The 20,422-nt window shown below is 37.1% G+C and overlaps 1 protein-coding gene across 1 annotated transcript in view; it reads right to left on the bottom strand.

The window, feature by feature from the left end:
- LOC126185051 (uncharacterized) overlaps positions 1-20,422 on the bottom strand; it is a 707,909-nt gene that overhangs the window by 177,412 nt on the left and 510,075 nt on the right. The window contains exons 53-54 of the mRNA XM_049927806.1: positions 8,442-8,596; positions 1,691-1,822 (exon numbers count right to left, since the gene is read on the bottom strand). Of these exons, the coding sequence (XP_049783763.1) occupies positions 1,691-1,822; positions 8,442-8,596 (287 nt within the window). The remainder of the gene's footprint in view (positions 1-1,690; positions 1,823-8,441; positions 8,597-20,422) is intronic.

Raw genomic sequence — 20,422 nt, 5'->3', positions numbered from 1 at the left:
GGGCTACAATATGTCACATATCTCAGCAATTCACAACACTGTGGAGCACTCTGGTCTAGGGGGCTAAGGAAGTAGCTATACTGAAAGTTAAACAGGTATCTTATGAAACTTACAAGAGCTCTGTTCTGGTAACACCAATATTTTATTAACTTTATATGTAGCTTCTCTTTTTAATTTTTCAATCTCATTTTTTATAAACAACTGGCATTTGTCAGCCTCCACAAAATTATAATTCAATGATCAGGTATTTAAACACACTTATGGTGTAGCTATGGACAGTCTATTGTCCCCCCTTGTCACCAACATTGTTATAGAAGATTTGGAGGGAGGAGACCTGGGGTCTGTGGAACTGATTCATACTTGTGAAAACATCTTTGCCATATGATCTCACAATACTGAGATGTAGAGAGACTTTGTGTACATTTTGCTCCACCTAAACTCTCTGTCCCCAATATTGCATTTGCTATGGAGATCCAAAAGGATGGTTGCTTCCCCTCTTTCACATGCTGTTCAGGAGAAAAGCTGCTGATAAGTTGGCTCATGGTCTTTATAGGAACCCCACACATTTATATTAGCAACTGCCAGTTCAACACAATGATAGAGGGTGTTCCAAATTTTGTTTTATGGGACATATACTTGTAAGCTTCTCATTTGAAGTGCACTACTAAAGAACATCTTTCACCAGAATGTTTACAATCAGCAGATGATTAGATGCACTCTGTGATGTGAATACATAAAAATTCCAGAAACTGAAAGGACAAGGGGAGATGCTCCCTATAAGATAACCTTTTTGGCCTATAAAGGGAACTGTTCAGTAGAAATTGGTTCTGTTTAATGAGAATACTATTAAAAAGGTGTTTTTCTTGAAGAACAGTTCCATATTTGTATTATTGATGACAGAGGCCTCCACAAGGCTATGTTTACTGTGTTCCATGAAACTGTAGCTTGTAATATATAGTTTTGACCACCAAGACTGCAAAATATGACTGTAGTGAACATAAATTATGCCCTTGTTTACAATAGTCAAGCAGGTCTGTAATAGCAGAACACTGCCTCATTCCTTGTCCTCATGTTACTCAGACAATGTCTTGAGGGAATCAGTTTGGATTAAATTGGAGCATAACTTCACAAACAGCAAAGAAGGGGTGTTAGCTAGATGTGTGTGTAACCTGGCTCTTTGAGGAAACACCATCGGGATTAAGTGGGCACCACAGTGATGCCATAAAAATATCTTTCCCTAAAGTTATGTCTGGTTTTAGTTGTTGACAACTGTCATTTATTCTAATTACAGGTATTTTACATTTTCTTTGATTGTCTGCACTAGTGTGGCCCTGCTCACCCTTGATTAAATTCATGAAACACCAACTGTATCCTACGCAGTTCATGACTTGCAAATAGCAGGGGATTTGCCAAATGAAATATCTATTCCATTTTTATGTTTATACACACTGGAATCCAGGGAACCTATTAAACTTTCTAGAATTACTTTCTCAAAATCATAATCATAAAACTTTTTTCTAATTACTCTTTTGTGAACAGTAACTAATGAGAAGCCTCATTTGGAAAAAAAATAATCAAAATGAGTGGATTATTCAACAGCTGCAAATAACTGAGTTTTTTACATTTCAAATTCAACTTACAGCAGTTACATGCATTTTCTTAGCTTATTGTGAGATTTATAACAACTTACCTAATGGATAATTTATCAATTATGTACTGAAAATAATTAAAAATATCTTTAATGTAGAATTCATTTGCATTGTAGGAGTTGTTAAGGAACACTTTAAACTCTTCAAAATCATCATTTACAGCTCTCAGTGACCTGAAACAGATAAGCTTATTGAAAAATATTTAGCATCACTGTTTATTTCTGTCAATTTGTGTGTGAAAATAGTGGATTACTTTGCACCCTTTATGCGGCCTATAACAATGTAATGAATAAGTGCAAATAAAATCAGTGTGGTGTGTCCTCAATGAGTGCATGCTGTTTAACAGGGCCATTCAAAATCAATTTGCCTACAAAATAATCTACAGTATTACAGTATCTTATTGGAACATATACTATTTATTGACATTTGAATCTAATCTGAAGGCAGCAGGAGATAAAATAAGTAGAAAGACAAGGATTAGTAGTGTTGCTGACAACATTGCAATTCTGTAAGAGCCAGCAAATACTTTGGAAAAACAGTTGAACAGAATGGATAATGCCTTGAAAAGAGATTATAAGATGAACTGTAATCACATTATATCAGCTGATGATAAGGTAATTAGATTAGGAAATGAGAAACTAAAAAGAGTAAATTGTTACTTTACAAATGTCTGCTTGTGTCTGTGTATGTGTGGATGGATATGTGTGTGTGTGCGAGTGTATACCTGTCCTTTTTTCCCCCTAAGGTAAGTCTTTCCGCTCCCGGGATTGGAATGACTCCTTACCCTCTCCCTTAAAACCCATATCCTTTTGTCTTTCCTTCTCCTTCCCTCTTTCCTGACGAGGCAACCGTTGGTTGCGAAAGCTAGGATTTTGTGTGTATGTTAGCGTTTGTTTGTGTGTCTATCGACCTGCCAGCGCTTTTGTTTGGTAAGTCTCATCATCTTTCTTTTTAAATATATTTTTCCCACATGGAATGTTTCCCTCTATTAGAGTAAATTGTTAGATATTTGGGCAGTAAAATAACTGATGGATGAAGAAGACAGAATATAAAATGCAGACAGGGAATAGCAAGAATGTCATTTATGTAAAAGAGGAATTTTTTAGCATCTAATATAAATTTGAATGTTGGACCTTTTTTCTGAAGGTATTTGTCTGGAGTGTAGGTCTGAACAGAAATGAAAGGTAGATGTCAAGCATTGCAGACAAGAAGAGAATAGGAGCTTTTGAAATGTAGTGACATAGAAGAATGTTGAAAATTAGATGGGTAAGTCAAATAACTAATGAGGAAGTACTGAATCAAACTAAAGAGAAAAGACATTCATGGCACAACTTGACTGAAAGAAAGAAACAGTTGATAGGACACATCTTAAGGCATCAAGTAATAGTCAATTTGGTAATGAATGGATGTGTGGGATGTAAAAATTCTTGAATGGGACATAGGCATGAATAGAGTAGGCAAGTCCAAATGGGTGTCACTTTCAGCAGTTACTTAAGAGATGAAGAGGCTTGTTCAGGATAGACTAGCATGAAGAGCTGCATCAAACCAGTCTACAGACTGAACACCACAGCAACAACTACTACTATGACCACTGCTCCTGAAAGGGAGTTCAATGAAGAGGTATGCAGTTTAGTCTAGAGATGTGACTTGAATGCAGCTGTTACACAGGAGCAGGAAAAGACAAAGAAGAAACATTTCTGTGTGGTCAACAGATTAAGAGATTTTACTCTTCAGAAATGAAGTAGTAAAATGCAAAACTGTTACAGTAATATTTATAACTGACCTTAGTCAAACATTAGTTTCAGTTTTCAACAAGAAAAACTGATCACAATGGACAAATTAAGAGAGCGTTCTTTAACATTCTTTAACATTTAGAACAGCATAACCTTACGATAAAAAACAATAAATTTGTAAAAGCATAGATTGGTGTATTCTCGAGGTAAAACACGTCTTACTTTTCAATTTTTCTGGTCTCTATTTATTAATGTTTTCCCCCAGGTGATTTAGGAAATCAGTACATAATTCATCACTGACTCTTCACTCATTTTGAAGGAACTTTATATTTGTGCAATGCCATTTCCATTAAAATCTAAATACATTTTATTTGTTTTATAATCATTACTGTCTTTGAATTACTGTGCACCTACAAGGCCATAGTGGGTATTATTATGGTATACAAATAGTGTGTATATATGCACAGATCATTTGTTTATTTCTTTCAGCATCATAAGTGGAAATTAAAATCCTGTCACCCAAAATAATTGTTTTGAGAATTTCAATTATTTAAATTGCTTGTAGCTACAGTTTTGAATACATTCTTTATTGATTTTGTCTGTAGCCATTCATCAACAGTCATGAGTCAACTTAGGTGATAACATATCGATCATATCACTTTCTGTCATTAATTCACAACCTCTTATACTCATCATCATGGACACTTCACATACATATCACCCCACAAAACAATGGAGAGTGAATGACTTTAATGAACTTTGTTTTTAATTGCTATCAACCACAGGCTGATTACTCTGAAATAAAGAAATCAGTTAAATCATTTGAATTTCATTCTTAGTCTTGTTCCAAAATCTAATTTTTCATTTTATATGAATAAATAACTGTTTATCTCAATCTCAGATGCTGATAGAAACATGCAGGTCATCATTCTTACACATCAAAGGGACTGCATAAAGCATGTTACAAATGTCTCCACCAGCAACCACTCAAAAATATAGGACACCTTAACTTATCGTGAATCAACAAGGTCATTACCTGGTGCATTATTACAGAAGTATTTTTGTTAGAGTGTATGAGAGAAGTACCTTTAACCCCATCAAACTCAGCTAACAGTGTAAAGTGACACACATGAAATTATATGATAACAGAACCACAAAATCTCCAGTAAATATGGGTCCACAAACAAGCCATGTTTGTGATAATTGTGTACGTGTGGCTATGAGCCACCACTGACTTCAGTATGAAGTATTGCCATGTTTAATGCAAATTCATTTGAAATTTAAAGTTTCTGCCCATGTCCCCATCTAACTTGGCTGAGATATGGACCATAATTTATCTTAACAAGAAATTTAATACAGTTTTTTTTTCAGAACTCATCCAGATCTTATTATAAATCCTGACAAGATTGTACAGCTCACTGCCCTGGATGTCCAACTATATCAAAAGAGTGCTGCTCACTTCACTTTATGAGATGGGCCCAGAAAACAAATCCAGGTGATTGAGGTCATGTGATCTATAAGATATCTTCTTACATCAATAGCAAAATGTGACAGTGCCCAATCATACACAACCCACAGTCCCCAATTATGGGCCATGGATGAAATTTTATCCCAATTATATGGAGATATAAAAAAGTATACATTTCTACTAACATGGGTAATATTTTGTACTAAGTCAGTGGTGCCTCATAACCACACATATGAAATTATCAAGCAAATGCCTCATTTATGGACCTATCTTTACTGACATTTTTTGCTTAACTGAAATTTTTTGCTTTTATTATCCCATACTTTCATCCATGTCATATTTTGCTGTTAATTTTTATACGTCCTGTATACGCATAGGCAACAGAATTTGAGACACAGTTCTAATAGCATATAGCATCCCTGTTTACACTAATGATGACAATGATATGTCACTCCACAAGACAGCAACAGCATTTGAAAGTGATCCTGATCCATGACTGCTCAACAGCCTCCACAGTTCATGGGCATTGGTTGGAGATGGTCACAAGGCCCACACACATCACTTGATGGTCTCACATATAATGGTTAAAACTGTAGTCAATGACACACAGCATCCTCATCTCTGTAAATATTTCTCAAATCATTTTGACAGATTATGAGAGTGATGGACTGGTGCTTTATCTTGCTCCAGTTGTAGGTGTGGGATGCTATAGTTAAATGACTGCACATGACTGTACAGATCAGTAGGTCCCTCCACTGTTCACTGGTGAAATATTGTGGCAGATATATCAAAGGCCACATTACAACCCTACAAACATCCTTAAACATTAAAATACCTCTACCAACTCCACAAACAGTGTCCTGTTGATAAGCAGTATGCACTGCCCCATACAGTTTTTACTATACCTGTACCTCATCTTTGTAACTTATCCTTGAGATAACCTTTTCCCTACTTTGAGCACCCAGTAGTATTTTTCCTGTATGTATGTGTGACCTTAGTTACATGGGATGCTCAGTGAGCAGCGGTACAAGTGGGGAGGGGGTGGGGAGGGGGTGGGGAGGGGGGGGGGTGGCTTCTGTATCTGACAACAAGTCAACAGTCAAAGCAAAGAGAGCTTCACTGCAAGTTTAAATGCAGCCAAAACCTCTCAGACAAACAGAAGCTAAACGATATCAAAGTTAGCATAAGGAAGGCTATGCATGAAGCATTCAGTGAATTCGAAAGTAAAATTCTATATTCCGACTTGACAGAAAATCCTAGGAAGTTCTGGTCTTACGTTAAATCAGTAAGTGGCTCAAAACAGCATATCCAGACACTCCGGGATGAAGATGGCATTGAAACAGAGGATGACATGCGTATAGCTGAAATATTAAACACCTTTTTCCAAAGCTGTTTCACAGAGGAAGACCGCACTGCAGTTCCTTCTCTAAATCCTCGCACAAACGAAAAAATGGTTGACATTGAAATAAGTGTCCAAAGAATAGAAAAGCAACTGGAATCACTCAATAGAGGAAAGTCCACTGGACCTGATGGGATACCCATTCGATTCTACACAGAATACAGGAAAGAGCTTGCCCCCCTTCTAACAGCCATGTACCGCAAGTCTCTAGAGGAACGGAAGGTTCCAAATGATTGGAAAAGAATACAGGTAGTCCCAGTCTTCAAGAAGGGTCGTCGAGCAGATGCGCAAAACTATAGACCTATATCTCTGACGTCGATCTGTTGTAGAATTTTAAAACATGTTTTTTGCTCACGTATCATGTAGTTTCTGGAAACCCAGAATCTACTCTGCAGGAATCAACATGGATTCCAGAAACAGCGATCGTGTGAGACCCAACTCGCTTTATTCGTTCTTGAGACCCAGAAAATATTAGATACAGGCTCCCAGGTAGATGCTACTTTCCTTGACTTCCAGAAGGCATTCGATACAGTTCCTCACTGTCGCCTGATATACAAAGTAAGAGCCTACGAAATATCAGACCAGCTTTGTGGCTGGATTGGAGAGTTTTTAGCAAGCAGAACACAGCATGTTGTTCTCAATGGAGAGACGTCTACAGACATTAAGGTAACCTCTGGCATGCCACAGGGGAGTGTTATGGGACCATTGCATTTCATAATATAGATAAATGTCCTAGTAGATAGTGTCAGAATTTCCATGTGGCTTTTCGGGGATGATGCTGTAGTTTACAGAGAAGTTGCAGCATTAGAAAATTGCAGTGAAATGCAGGAAGATCTGCAGCAGATAGGCACTTGGTGCAGGGAGTGGCAACTGACTCTTAACATAGACAAATGTAATGTATTGCGAATACATAGAAAGAAGGATCCTTTATGGTATGATTATATGATAGTGGAACAAACACTGGTAACAGTTACTTCTGTAAAATATCTGGAAGTATGCGTGCAGAACGACTTGAAGTAGAATGATCATATAAAATTAATTGTTGGTAAGGTGGGTACTAGGTTGAGATTCATTGGGAGAGTCCTTAGAAAATGTAGTCCATCAACAAAGGAGGTAGATTACAAAACACTTGTTAGACCTATACTTGAGTATCGCTCATCAGTCTGGGATCCGTACCAGGTCGGGTTGACGGAGGAGACAGAGAAGATCCAAAGAAGAGCAGCGCGTTTCATCACAGGGTTATTTGGTAAGCGTTATGGAGATGTTTAGCAAACTCAAGTGGCAGACTCTGCAAGAAAGGCACTCTGCATCGCAGTGTAGCTTGCTGTCCAGGTTTCGAGAGGTTGCGTTTCTGGGTGAGGTATCAAATATATTGCTTCCCCCTACTTATACCTCCCGTGGAGATCATGAATGTAAAATTAGAGAGATTCGAGAGTGCATGGAGGCTTTCTGGCAGTCGTTCTTCCCACGAACCATACGCGACTGGAACAGGAAAGGGAGGTAATGACAGTGGCACGTAAAGTGCCGTCCGCCACACACCATTGGGTGGCTTGCGAAGTATAAATGTAGATGTAGAAGTAGGTGATTCTGGATGCCATGGCAGTTCACTGATTGTAGTTATCTGGAATCAAAATGGTGAATAATGATGGGCACTATGGTTCATTTATTACCTGTCAGGAAACATAATAGTTGATTTGCAATCAACACTTTTTTGTTGACACTGGTGGAAATGATTTTCCCAGACTTGAAATACTTGTGCCACACCTTCGACATAACATCACGTTGAAAGGCCAGTGTCTGCAAGGGAATGGAGTGTTTCTATGTTATGTGCTGAAATATTCCTTTTGCCATGATGATAGAAACACTCTCACTCCAATGCAGCATCTATCCCAAATTCAACTGGTTGTTAGTGTGAGTGTAGAGTAATTTGTATTTACTTTTGTACAGAAGTTTACTGGAGAAGTGAGAAAAGATTATGAAGGCATTTTAAGGCACTAACTAAATTACAACCTATTTGTTATAAGACATCTTAGTTATTCATTTTTCTATAGATAAAGTGAATGAAGGCACAAAAGTAATTATTGTGTAATTCTGATATTCTTTCCTATAAATTACAAGAAAATAATGTTCCCAATAAACACAATGCAACTATGTGAATTCAAAGTATAAATCAAAATGTGTTGAATACATACCTTAAATCATATATGAAGTTTTCTAAATATGGTTCGGCACTATCCCAAACACCTTTTAGTGCTTCATGAGTCTCAGATCTTATATATTTTCTCCAGTAATCAATTGTTTCATTTATACCTTCATGAAAGGTTCGGAAGCAGTACTCAACACCTTTCTGAAATGGAAAAATAGTTGGAAACTGTAGTGTGTATGACTTTATGATTATATAACAATATGTTTTAATACTTTCCTGTGTTGCTGTATACTCTACATCTGCAAACCAAACAAGCAAGTAAAGCAATTTCATCCAATTTTATTTGGTTGTAGTAAACATACTTAAACAATGCTGACAAAAACTCCTGCTGATGAGGTTGCATGCAGCAGAACATGTAAAATATTTTGGAAATGCACTGTGCATCCAGCATTCAGTTACTGATGTTACTAAGTCTGTTTTCACTTATGTGAAGAATTATATGTCCTTATGTGCTTGTGTTTCACTAGGAAGCAGTCAATTAAAATGATACAAAAGACAATCACCTCACTGCCATATACAGGTATTCAAGTTTGGTCATAGCATTAGCTGCTGGCACTGCCAGCTCTTTGTTCCCTGGTGGGTATTGATGCCAGGCCTTAAGTAACACTGAGACACAATACCTCTTTTGCACAAATTGTATTCTGGTCACCTGAATTGTTACACTTTATTCTATGTGAATTTCCAAGCAGTAAGTTATAAAAAAACCTAAATAGTTTAATTCAGTTATTTACCAGATCCACAGATCATGATTACAACCTCTCCATATGATATGAAGTGAGTCAGCTTTACAATTACAATACACTTTCCCAGAGAAAAACACTGAGTCATAATTCCACATTTGCACAAATTTTATTCTGCTCACCTGAATTGTTTACTTTGTTCTATGTGAATTTCCATGCAGTATGTTATAAAAAAACCTAAATAGTTTAATTCAGTTATTTACCAGATCCACAGATCATGATTACAACCTCTTCCTATGATATAAAGTGAGTCAGCTTTACAATTACAATACACTTTCTCAGAGAAAAAAAGTCGCAATCTCCTGATTCTTCAGAGATTGTCTTAATATACCTTTTATTTCTTAATACATAATTCTACAAAATAGAAGGAGTTTTCAAAGAGATATGTTTTCAGTTTTTTATATAACTGGATAGATTTCAAAGGTTTTTATAGCACAATGCTTCATTCCTTTTTGTGCCATCCAGAGGATAAATTATGGATGATGTAAGTCATTTCCCCTTCCAGAATTATATTTATCAATGTTATTATTGTTTCAGAGCTGTGACTGACTGTTGACAACATGAAGGAGAGCTTCTGTAAAGTTTGGAAGGTAGGAGACGAGGTACTGGCAGAAGTAAAGCTGTGAGTACCGGGCGTGAGTCGTGCTTCGGTAGCTCAGATGGTAGAGCGCTTGCCCGCGAAAGGCAAAGGTCCCGAGTTCGAGTCTCGGTCGGGCACACAGTTTTAATCTGCCAGGAAGTTTCATATCAGCGCACACTCCACTGCAGAGTGAAAATCTCATTCTGGAAACATCCCCCAGGCTGTGGCTAAGCCATGTCTCCGCAATATCCTTTCTTTCAGGAGTGCTAGTTCTGCAAGGTTCGCAGGAGAGCTTCTGTAAAGTTTGGAAGGTAGGAGATGAGGTACTGGCAGAAGTAAAGCTGTGAGTACCGGGCGTGAGTCGTGCTTCGGTAGCTCAGATGGTAGAGCGCTTGCCCGCGAAAGGCAAAGGTCCCGAGTTCGAGTCTCGGTCGGGCACACAGTTTTAATCTGCCAGGAAGTTTCATATCAGCGCACACTCCGCTGCAGAGTGAAAATCTCATTCTGGAAACATCCCCCAGGCTGTGGCTAAGCCATGTCTCCGCAATATCCTTTCTTTCAGGAGTGCTAGTTCTGCAAGGTTCGCAGGAGAGATTCTGTAAAGTTTGGAAGGTAGGAGACGAGGTACTGGCAGAAGTAAAGCTGTGAGTACCGGGCGTGAGTTGTGCTTCGGTAGCTCAGATGGTAGAGCACTTGCCCGCGAAAGGCAAAGGTCCCGAGTTCGAGTCTCGGCCGGGCACACAGTTTTAATCTGCCAGGAAGTTTCATATCAGCGCACACTCCGCTGCAGAGTGAAAATCTCATTCTGTTGACAACATTTTTCATAAGGGAATAAATATACTGAGAGTCTGTTTAAAGAGCTATCTACAAGAGACTACAGAAGAGGCACTGTATGTTATCCTTATGAAAAGCTTCTCTGCAATAAAATCTTTTGTCTCACTGATGAGTTTCCCAAGAAAGCTGTGAGTAGGGTAGCTACATGTTTTTGACAAATCACAGTAAAGACCAGTTGGCAATATTTCATCATGTAAAATATTTAAATTTTGTACAATCTGATTATTGAAATGATAAAGAGCATGTTCTGTGGAGAGACCACTCTTAAATGCAAATTGAGATTAACCAATTATCTTATTTGGAGAGAGGTATGTTATGGTTTTTGCACACATAATCTTTTCCCATACCTTCGAGCAGGACGTAAGTAGTAAGACTGATCAGTAATTATTAATATCTCTCTTACCACATTCCCTTTAAAAGGGTCTGACAGTAGCATATAGAAGTATATCATTTTGTGAAAGTTTTTGGTATTCATGGAGTTAGTTACATCTTTAAATTCTTTGGCAGAGCATGGAGTAATTGTTGCATTTCTTCTTGCATGTATCATATTACTTTATCCCTTCAGCTGTCCTTGCTAATTGTTGGAGTTACTTAAAGGAAGTTGCTATTAAATATGTTGACTAACTGACAGCTATAATTATTTGTATAGCTGTTTCCTTCCACATTCCTCAACTGATTTTTCAGTCACTATTCCTTACGACAGCATGATATGTATTATAATATGAAATTGTTTCTATTTCTCTGTATGCTCTAACAATTTTGTACAGTTTCCTTTTCCTTGTACTTGATATTTTGATACCTTTTGTAACCAACACTTTCTTCATGTCACCTGAGTAACATACTTTATTGTTTTCTTGGGAAAGTAGTATTTAAAGAATGAAAGAAACTCATCTAACAAAAAAATTAAATTTGGAATTGATAACTGTCTCATTATACACTGGCCTCCAGTCAGCTACCTGTAGGGTTGCCCTGAAACTTTCTATTGCCTCTTCATTAACTACTCTATTTGTAAATATACCACTTCATCACAATTAGGTGAGTTATTTAGTATGGATACATGTTCATTGTGGTCAGAGAGGCCATTTACTAATAGGTAGATATTTATATCATTGATTAAGTGTTCATCTACAAAAATGTTGACTATTAATGTGCTGCTTTTCTGCAAAATACTGGTGGAAAATTAACAACAGGCCTCATATATAAGTGTTACATAAAATTTCCAAATAGTTTCCATTATTTTAGTTTTTCATAAAATTAATATTAAGATCTTCACAGACTATCATTTGCTTTCGTTTGTCCGTTGGTGAGATAATAATGACTCAAATTATTCTACAAATATTTGGAAGTTCCCAATGGGGATGTATACACTGTAAAAACTATAAATGTCTTTTCTAGTAGCAGCAGTTCACAAGCAGAACCTTCCAGCTATTGATCTAAGCAGAAACAACATGTTTCAATAGGTCTTAACTTGATTTTTTTTACATACATCACAATGTCTCATTTGTCCTGCTTTTTCCACCAGAAATGGGCTCCTAATTTATAATCCTCTGTGTTTACCACAGTTCTACAGGGAATAAAATTTATTACAAGCAACACATTGGAAGTGGAGACTTGCCATATTGTAGGAACAAAGTGAGACACTATAGTTTTTGTTTGTTTGTGTTGTCCTCATCATTTCATCATCATCCAGGAAAGTGGTGAAATTGGACTGAGCAAAGGTTGGGAAATTGTACGGGCGCTGATAACCACGCAGTTGAGCGCCCCACAAACCAAACATCATCATAATCATATAGTTTTTGTCACCACTGCTACAAAATATGTATGTCTGGCCAATGTTTGATGTGTGCCATACAAGACTTTCAAGGGAAGTTAGCAATTATTGTTTGACTCAAAAGTGTTTTTTAGGGAAACAGAATATATACTTGATAAGAATTCCTAACATACTATTCAATTTTGTCTATATGTTGGTAGTAGAAGTATATGAAATAATTTGAAGATGGTTTCTTCCTTTTAGTTTTGTTTCTTGTTCAATAGGTTCTCTGCATAAATTATGCTTAACTATTTGTCCTCAGATTTATTTGATTTGTTTTTTGTTTGGTCCTGTTGATTACATATAGTACAAACAGTGTACTAGTAGCACGGGACAAGTCAATAAAATAATAAAAAATTATATGAGCATTTTATATATCATATAAATACTTATTTTCTATGACCGATTGATTGCAGACAATATTACAACCTCCATTTTACTGATATAAGTTCAAAGGAATGCTTAACATAGCAGAATGAACAGAAGCACACATTTTTATTTCAGTGCCTATAAATAATTAAATTACATTACTCTTATTATATGCTTCTGTACTCTAAAAATTTTTTCTCGGTTTGTGGAGTTACCCAAAATGTGATACGATATGACATAATGGAGTGAAAATATTCAAAATATGCCAGTTTTTTAATATTTATATCTCCTATGTCTGACATCATTTACATTGCAAACACAGACTTGTTTAGGCACTTTAGCAGTTCATTAGTATGTCACTCACAACTGAATTTATTATCAAGTTGTAATCCCAAGAATTTTACACTCTCAGCTTCTCCTATTTCCATGTAATCATATTTTATAAACACACTGGAAGGAAATCTCTTGGAAGTTCTGAACTCCATATAGTGGATCTTTTCAAAGTTTAGTGACAGTGAATCGGCTATGAACCACTTATTAATGTCAGTAAAAATTTGATTAGCTGCTCTTTCTAAATTTATATTTGATTTACTATTTATTGCAATATTTGTATCACCTGCAAATAAGACAAACTTGGCATCTGGTAAGGTAACAGATGACAGGTCATTAATATACACAAGAAAAAGTAGTGGACCTTGTATGGAACTTTGGGGAACACCACATGTAATTTCTTCCCAGTCAGATGATGTCTGATTGCCTACTGCTGAAGTGTTACGTAATGACACCCTTTGTTTTCTATTAGTAAGATAGGACTGAAACCACTCTGCAGCACTACCAGTGATTGCCATAATATTTTAATTTACTTAAAAGAATGCTCTGATTCACACAGTCAAAAGCCTTTGACAGGTCACAGAATATGCCAGTTGCCTCTAATTTGTTGTGTAACAAACTAAGGACATTTTCACTGTAAGTGTAAATAGCCTTCTCAATATCAGAACCCTTCAGAAACCCAAAATGTGACTTTGACAGTATGTTATTTTCACTAAGGTACTTAAGTAGACACTTGAACATAACCTTTTCAAAGATTTTTGAAAAATCTGCAAAAGTGAGATCGGTCCGTAATTTGACAGCATTTCTTGTCCCCTTTCTTGTGCAGAGGTATAACTTCAGCATATTTAAGCCAGTCTGGGAATGTTCCTGTGATAAGTCATTGATTACACAAATAACTTAAGATATGACTAAGCTCACATGAACACTCTTTTATTAACTTCAGTGCTATGTTATCATAAGCACTAGAATGCTTTGATTTCAAAGACTTTATCATGGATTCTATTTCTTTGGGTGAAGTAAGTGTCAACTCCATTTTACTGAGATTGCTTGTGTGCATTGGTCTCAGATATTCCATTGCATTATTTACTGAACCTGATGACTGCTGCATTATTTGCTGATCCTGAAGACCCCATGCTATCAGTAAGACACGAAATATTTGTTTAAATGGTTTGCAACACAACATGTGTGTGTTACCAAGGTTTCATTTATTTTTAGAGCTATTAGTTCCTTCTCATTTCTGGTCCTACCTGTCTCCCATATTGTTTTTATTTTATTGCCAGATGTATTTATCTTCTTCTCATAATGCAGGTGTTTCGATTTCTATATAACCTTCTTCAATATTTTGCAGTAATTTTTGTAATGAGCTATAATGGTAATATCAAAGGTGTCACTACATATCAGATAGAGTTTCCTTTTTGACTCACATGATATCTTTATCCCTTGTGTGATCCATGGTTTCTTATTAGACTTCTGGTTAATTTGAGTTACCTTCAGGGGAAAACAATTTTCAAATAAGATGCTAACTTTATAAATAAATGTTTTGCATTTTCCATTTGTGTCTTGGATGCTGTAAACATCCATCCAATTAATTTCTTTGAGCATTCTCCAAAATTTCTTAACTTTTGACTGTTTTATTGGCCTTCTGTTCTCACTTCTGATAGATGTTTTCCCTGACAATTTTCAAAATTTAATGTTAGGTGCTGCATGTCATGGTCAGAGAGCCAATTTACTACTGGTTTTGTAATGCGGCTTAGCTGCCTAGAATTGTCTGTAAACATATTATCAATGGCAGTCTTAGAACATTTGTATACCCTAGTTGGGAAATTTACAGTAGAAATTAAATTGAATGACAATGTAACTGATTTCAATAACTGTTCACTGACAGTGTTCTTCAGGACATCTATATTAAAATCACCAGCAACCACTAGTTCTTTGTTTTTTTTTTTTAATTTTAGATGAGATGATAAATCTTCAAGACCATTTATAAACACGTTGAAATTTCCTCGAGGTGCTCTGTAAATGGCTGCTATTATAAAGGCCCTATTATGAAGTTCTATCTCTGCTGCACATGCTTCTAAGTGCTGCTCTAAGCAAAATTTATTAATGTCAGTATTCTTAAATTTAAAACTGTTTTTAACAAATGTGGCAACGCCTCCTTTCTCCATATTTTGTCTACAGACGTAAGAGGCTAGCTTAAATTCTGTACAGTTTAACATATCTATACCAGTGGTCACATGATGTTCAGAGACGCAGATTATATCAACTGGGTTCGATGACTCTAATTCATCAATGCATGTAAGTGGTTCATTAAATTTACTTCTAAGCCCTCGAATATTTTGATGCACTAAAGATAGTTGGCATTTCACATTTACCGAGATGAAATCGGGTGGAAATAAAATTTCAGCTGACTGCTGTAAATTTTTAACCAACAACTGTGTTCGCTGAGCCAATTGGCCAGGATTATGCTGTTTGATTTCTTTCTCAAACTAAAGGTTTGTTTCAATCTTTACTTCTCTCAGAACTTGACTTTGTTCTGTCCTACCTATCCTAAAAAAGGTGCTGCTCCAACACCTATGACCACTGGTATATTACCACTCATGGCAGTGCCTCCCCCCTTACATTTCCTTCTATTAGCCCAGCCAGTTTACCCTTCCCATTCCTGTTGAGGTGTAGGACATGCCTTGTATAATCCCATCTACTGAGCGAATCAACAGGAACCAAACCAAAATGTGACCCTGCACCCGACCCAAGTAGCCATTCCAACTCCAAATTAACTCTCCCAGCAGAAGAGTTTAAATGAGGTCGGTCATGGCATCTCAGAACAGAAACATACTCAACACTGGTATGTCTCATTGCTGATGCAATCTTTGCCAGGTCACACCCTATATCGTACCCAGGATCTCTGTAAATACTATTACCCAGCCCACCCACAAAGGCCATGGTGTCTTCCTTGGTAAAATCCTTACAGAGTGAACCTAAATCCTCTGTCATCTGACCCAGACCAGCACTAGGTTTAAAAAAAATTGTGACCTGGTATTCTGATCCTAACTGGTCCTGCAAAAGTTGGCCTACACCTCTGGCATGTGAACTACCTAATACCAAAACTTTCTTTCTCTTTGCTGACTTCCCTACATTCTTATTCAATTTTCTACTGAAAGTTTGCTGTGCCTTCTCTACACCTACCTCAGCCTGAAGCTCATGAGTTCTAACTGAAGCAACAGGTCAAACTTATACTTCACATTCACCACAAAGCTGTCTGACAAAGTTCTAGGTCTGTTCTTCCTGTTACCTGTTGCCACTTCCCACCTCTCTTTACCCTTCTACCTCCTTAACCTGTTCACATCTTCCCTAACCTGCTCTAACTGTGCCTGAAGGGCAGCAATTTTCCCCTCCTGTTCCACTATTTTCCTATCTCTACTGCATATCCTACAGAACCACTGATGAGTCTGATCCATTTCCCCATTTCCCACACTGCTACAGTCACTCCAATGGAAAAAACTACTGCAGCCATAACATTAAACCCCACAGGTAACAATTTTATGGCATGTCAGGCACTTTTCACTCATGGTAAAAATCTTACTTTAGCGATAATAAGTCAAATTAAATTACTGAAAAACAAGAAAACATGTTTACAAATGATTAGGTCTAGTCTCAATCATATGTAAACAGATTTACTTTAGTGACAATAAGTTAGACTAACGATAGCATATTTTCAGGACATATATGTTGCAAGCGTTATAGAACAACAGTAAGTTTAATCTTTAGTTTTTTGGCACACATCATGGCCAAAATATATAATTGTAAGAGTTTTGAAGCTGCAGACACATATTTGAAACAAAAACGTAATATAACTTGAAAATTTGTTCAATTAATGAAGATCTCTGTTACTCTAAGTAGTGTATGTGCTAAACAGCTGTGTGTAATGCTCTCTCTTCACATCACCATCCAAGTGATATGTTTCTACAATGTTCTACTTCTACATCTATATATACACTCCACAAGCTACTGTACAGTGCATGGCAGAGGGTACACTGTACCACTAATACCACTAACAGTACTTGCTCCTATGAAGGCATTAAGATCATACAATGCAGGACTTAAGATGGTACAATGGTACAAGTGTATTAAATAGTTATGAAAGAGTGTGTGTGTGTGTGTGTAACTCAGAGATCTACAAAATAATCAAGGTAAGTTGAACTTCATTCTGAAGTTGTGATCAGTAAAGGTCACCTCTTGTTTATGACTGCCAGCAACCACAGCAGTCTAATAGCATGGTGACAGCTCATTATTATGTGTGTCAATGAGAAATAAATAATGTAATGAGTGTTTGAATATGAGCATCTTTATAATGTGCATTCACGAAATCTTGTTTCATTTATGTCCTAATTTTTAGCATAGTTATTGATCAACTGTGTGCACAGTGCATGTATAGTTAAAAGTTGGCAGCCTTTTAGGTTGATATATAAACATCCTTCCCCTCATGTCAATTTGCCTGTGACACTTAAGATCTTTCTGTCTTTCCCTGCCACGTCTTGCTCCTAAAATTTTAGAAATTAAGTACTGTTCCCATTCTTATACTGACTACCACTTTTACTCACATAAGTGTATGGAGACAATTGTTTACTAATTTGGTAATTAATAATGCACCACATCACAATGCTGATTACTTCAACAACTGTTTCTATGCCAATGGTATTGGGATCCTTCCTCTTCCCACACCAGCCCTTTTGAACTAGGCATTAGACAACCATTTCTACGAAATATTCTCAATTTCCATACTTTTTCTGTCCTAACTCACAACCACTCCACATCCTTGATGACCCCTTCCCTCTCCTTTGTTCTCACATTTTCTACCCTGTCCTCTCCTACCATAAAATTGTATTATTTATCCTCCCTCTCTCCACCTTCCACCCTCACCCCTTTTCTCTCCCCCCCCCCCCCCCCCCCGCCACTCACTCTATCTCTCTCTATTGCTCATCTACATCTACATGGTTACCCTGCAATTCACACTTAAGTGCCTGGCAAAGGGCTCATTGAACCATTTTCATACTCCTTCTCTATCATTCCACTCTTGAATGGTGCATGGGAAAAAGAAACAACAAAATTTTTCCATTTGAGCTCTGATTTCTCTTATTTTATTATGATGATCATTTGTCCCTAAGTAGGTGGGTGTCAACAAAATATTTTCGCATTCGGGAGAGAAAGTTGGTGATTGAAATTTTGTAAATAGATCTTGCCGCAAAGAAAACCACCTTTGTTTCAATGATTGCCACCCCAACTCGTGTATCATTTCAGTGACACTCTCACCCCTATTGCATGATGACACGAAACGAGCTGCCCTTCTTTGCACTTTTTCGATGTCCTCCGTCAATCCTACCAGGTAAGGATCCCACACCGCACATCAATATTCCAGTAGAGGACGGGCAAGTGTAATGTAGCCTGTCTCTTTGGTGGGTTTGTTGCATCTTCTAAGTTTTCTGCCAACAAAGCACAGTTTTTGTTTCGCTTTCCCCACAATATTATCTATGTGGTCTTTCCAATTTAAGTTGCTTGTAATTGCAATTCCTAGGTATTTAGTCAAATTGACAGCCCTTAGATTTGTGCAATTTATCATATTCCCAAAATTTATCAGATTTCTTTTAGAACCCATAAGGGTGACCTCACACTTTTCTTTGCTTAGTGCCAATTGCCACTTTTTGCACCATACAGAAATTCTCTCTAGATCATTTTGTAATTGTAATTGATCGTCTGATGATTTTACTAGACGGTAAATTACAGCGTCATCTGCAAACAATCTAAGGGGGCTGCTCAGATTATCAGCTAGATCATTTATGTAAATCAGGAACAGCAGAGGGCCTATTACACTACCTTGTAGAACACCAGATATCACTTCTGTTCTACTCGATGATTTACTGTCTATCACTATGAACTGTGACAACTCTGAGAGGAAATCATGAATCCAGTCACACAACTGAGACGATACTCCATATGCACACAATTTGCTTAATAGTCACTTGTGAGGAATGGTATCAAAAGGAATATGGAATCGATCTGAGATCCCTTGTCGACAGCACTCTACTTCATGGGAATAAAGAGTTAGCTGCATTGCACAAGAACGATATTTTCTGAATCTGTGTTGGTTGTGTATCAATAAGTCATTTTCTTCAAGGTGATTCATAATGTTCGAGTACAGTATATGCTCCAAAATCCTACTGCATATTGAGGTCAGTGATATGGGTCTGTAATTCAATGGGTTACTCTTATTTTCTTTCTTGAATATTGGTGTGACCTGTGCTACTGCTACTTTCCAGTCTTTAGGAAGAGACATTTTGTCAAGTCAGTGGTTGTATATGATTGCTAAGAAAGGTGCTATTGTGTCTGAATACTCTGAAAGGAATCTGATTGGTATACCATCTGGACCAGAAGACTTGCCTTTCTTAAGTGATTTGAGTTGTTTCCCAACAACTAAGATATCTACTTTTATGTACCTCATGCAAACAGCTATTCTGGTTTTGAATTCTGGAATATTTACTTCATCTTCTTTCATGAAAGAATTATGGAAACCAGTATTTAGTAACTCTGCTTTAGTGGCACCATCATTGGTACCATTTCCATCACTATTACGCAGTGATGGTATTGACTGTTTTTTGCCACTGGTGTACTTTACATATGATCAGAATCTCTTTGGGTTTTCTACCATATTTTGAGACAATGTTTCATTGTGGAAACTATTAAAAACATCTTGCATTGATGTCCACACTAAATTTCGAGCTTTTGTGAAACATATCCAGTCTTGGGGATTTTGTGTTCATCTGAATTTGGCATGTTTTTTTCACAGTGTTCTGACGTGTTTTGTGTACCATGGTGGATCAGTTCCATCTCTCATTAACTTATGTGGTATGAATCTATCTATTGCTGTTGATACTGTATCTCTGAATTTGAGCCATATCTGGTCTACACTTACATAATTAGCTTTGAAGGAATGGAGACTCTCTCTTAGTAAGGCATCAAATGAATCATGTACATTATGATGTCAGTGCCATAGGATAAGTCCCACCATCTGATCCAGAGTAGTGGTTCTTTTGCAGTGGATTGGCTGTGGGTTGCTGCTGTTAACTTTGTGTGTTAACGATGAATGAGTAGGAGGCACAGTTAAGACAGTGCAGTAAAGCAGATGGACTTTGTCACCACTATGCCGCAGATGTCCTACACCATGGAATGCTTGGTGCACACATGAGCATGGGTGCACTATCTTGCTGTGTGTAGGCCATTCTGCAGGTGCTATTTCTGCCATTGCCTGTGGC

This window comes from Schistocerca cancellata, chromosome 4, assembly GCF_023864275.1.
Source record: "Schistocerca cancellata isolate TAMUIC-IGC-003103 chromosome 4, iqSchCanc2.1, whole genome shotgun sequence".
In the NCBI taxonomy this organism is placed as follows: domain Eukaryota; kingdom Metazoa; phylum Arthropoda; class Insecta; order Orthoptera; family Acrididae; genus Schistocerca; species Schistocerca cancellata.
The sequence above is the reverse complement of the archived record's forward strand: the minus strand, read 5'-3'. Positions and strand labels throughout refer to the sequence as shown.